The sequence below is a fragment of the Malurus melanocephalus genome, unplaced genomic scaffold (assembly GCF_030028575.1).
Source record: "Malurus melanocephalus ecotype Western Australia unplaced genomic scaffold, MMel_1.1 scaffold_8424, whole genome shotgun sequence".
NCBI lineage: Eukaryota > Metazoa > Chordata > Aves > Passeriformes > Maluridae > Malurus > Malurus melanocephalus.
This window is the reverse complement of record NW_026631654.1, coordinates 1-1,176: the sequence shown is the minus strand read 5'-3', so window position 1 is coordinate 1,176 and position 1,176 is coordinate 1. Positions and strand designations below refer to the sequence as shown.

General features: G+C 45.4%; 1 protein-coding gene across 1 annotated transcript; it reads left to right on the top strand.

The window, feature by feature from the left end:
• Nucleotides 1-182: 182 nt before the first annotated feature.
• Nucleotides 183-1,170, top strand: LOC130588637 (serine palmitoyltransferase small subunit B-like; the record flags this gene model as incomplete). The annotated part of the gene is made up of 1 exon (XM_057389542.1): nucleotides 183-1,170. A coding segment is annotated over exon 1 (162 nt), but the record flags the coding sequence as incomplete, so codon positions are not given.
• Nucleotides 1,171-1,176: the final 6 nt, after the last annotated feature.

Sequence of the window (1,176 nt, the reverse complement as noted above, 5' to 3'; positions counted from 1 at the left end):
CAGGCTGTGCTGGAGCTGCAGGGAAAGGTTTTCCAGCAGGGAAATCTGCTCTATTCCCTGTGGACTGACCTGCTGGGAATGTCCTTAAATCCCAAAATAACAGAATCCCTCTGTGGAGCTTTGTGCAGTTTCTTACCATTCTATTTTCTCTTAATAGATTTTTTTAGCCTGATGCCAAAATGCCAAAAAGCAATTTTAACAATGAGCAGAAGCAAACCCTATCTTCCAGTTAATTCTTGCTCAGCCATTCTCCTCTCCATGTGGAGCTGGCAACAATGGATMCATAAAGGTATTACCCAAGAGGAAAATCTTTCCTAGGCTTGYAACTTCCATTAAATACTCTTTTAATCTGGAACGTTTTTCATTTCTTTGGAATGAGCTGAAAACAATTCTTCTGCAATAGGAGATTACTTTTTTCTCCCTTGCTCTTTCATATCTTATCTTTTCTTTATTCCCAATGATTGCAGAACAATAACAACGATTCTCAAAAGTAAGCAGAGGAGTTTTTACAGAGCTGTTCTTTAAACCTCATCTTTATTCCAGGGCAGACATGAAATTTATGGAACATTTATTGAACATTTATGGAACATTTATGGCAGCTGGCCCAAAGCCTTCCCTTTTAAATGCCCATTTCCCTGATTTCTATGGGGGATGAATAGGAAAACGCACTCAGAATATGGGAATTGATGGAATCACGGGATKGTTTGGGTTGGAATTGATGGAATCAGRATGGTTTGAGTTGGAAGGGAGCTTAATCCTCCAGGGTGCTCCAAGCTGGCCTTGGACAGTTCCAGGGATGGGGCAGCCCCAGATTTTCTGGGAAGTGGGAAAGTGCAGCTGACACAGCTCCAAGAACAGAGCAGAACTCCGCACTTTTCTTTGCTCTGGGGAGCTGGGGGCACTGATGCCTCAGAAATTCAATTTGTCTAGCGGTTCCATGAGATATGCCAGCTGTAATCCCGACCTCCCTGTCATTGCAGGTGTTCCCCAAGCCCCCTGGAGCTGAAGATGGACGTGAAGAGGGTCAAGGACTACATCTACTGGCTGTACTACCAGTACCTGCTGGTGACGTGCAGCTACGTGCTGGAGCCCTGGGAGCAGTCCATGTTCCACACCATCACYGTCACCGTGGTGGCCATGGTGGTGTACACAGCCTACGTCTTCGTGCCCATCCAC